This window comes from Quercus lobata, chromosome 1, assembly GCF_001633185.2.
Source record: "Quercus lobata isolate SW786 chromosome 1, ValleyOak3.0 Primary Assembly, whole genome shotgun sequence".
In the NCBI taxonomy this organism is placed as follows: Eukaryota; Viridiplantae; Streptophyta; class Magnoliopsida; order Fagales; family Fagaceae; genus Quercus; species Quercus lobata.
The window spans coordinates 28393199-28394240 of NC_044904.1; the positions used below are offsets into that span (position 1 = coordinate 28393199).

At 36.8% G+C, this 1042-nt stretch overlaps 1 protein-coding gene across 1 annotated transcript; it reads right to left on the reverse strand.

Annotated features, from left to right (window-relative positions):
- Positions 1-268: 268 nt before the first annotated feature.
- Positions 269-694, reverse strand: LOC115952022 (copper transporter 6-like). The gene has a single exon (XM_031069122.1). It carries the CDS (start codon positions 692-694, stop codon positions 269-271), a length of 426 nt encoding a protein of 141 aa, XP_030924982.1.
- Positions 695-1042: the final 348 nt, after the last annotated feature.

Here is a 1042-nt window from a genome sequence, read left to right on the forward strand (position 1 = left end):
ATAATAATAATAATAATAGAACAATTTTATTTGGCCTGAACATTATGCAAAAACATTAAAAGAAAAATACAAATCTCAACCATAATATCATACACTGCATTATTTGTTCAAAACTGTAACATAATGCATTGTGTTACAGTTTGGAACAAATAATTCACATACAATACTTTTTTTCTTCTTCTGTTTCGTTGCACGAGTATATTGGTATATCTATATACACACACAACGAGAAGACCCAAGTGAGCAATCACCCACGTCTTGTTTCTATTCAACAACTCAATGGACAAACATTATGAGGACAGCTTTTAGTATCTGAGTCATTGAAAACCCTACTACGAAATAACAAGAACCCCATACTATGCCCAGCCACTGCAACCAAAAATATACCGACATTGAAAGACATGACAGCCAACATAACCATAAACGCCAGCGCAGTCGTTAAGGCATGCAAAAATGTCTGGATCAGACCAACCCCTAAATGCTTCGGGCCAGGTTTCATCACTTGGCAATGACGGAGCCACTCAACGAAGATAGAGAGAACAAAGACAAATACCAAGGCTAATACATACATGCTAGTGTGTGTACCAGGCCAATCAGAGAAGAGTATGTTTGCGTTTTTGCTCCAGAAGAAGGTCATGTGCGTCATCACCATATTAGGGTCCATTCCAGCTGTGGGGTTATTCATGTCAGACATATTATCATCATCCATGGCTGCCTCTTCCTTCTTCTCTCCCTCAGACAAAGCCTTTGCCCTTTTGGGGTTGTTTTGGCGGCTGTGTGAGAGAGTCCTCCAGTATTTGCTTCTGTTTTAAAGGAGGCTGTTTGGTAGAGTGTACAGTACAATGGGTGTTAGTAATACTAATACATATCGTCTGGGCTGCACAAAGACTTTTTCTACCGTCACAACTTTTGCCCTAATGAATTATTTGAAAAGTTACATTTAGAAAAAAAAAATTTCTGGCACATTTAATTAATTGAATGTAGATTATAATAAGAATGGTAATATTTAATATTTGTAATAAAAGATGTTGTAAATTATTAA

What these genes read in the sequence shown, in the direction of transcription:
- LOC115952022 (XM_031069122.1), bottom strand. Translation starts at nt 694, where the DNA reads ATGTCTGACATGAATAACCCCACAGCTGGAATGGACCCTAATATGGTG.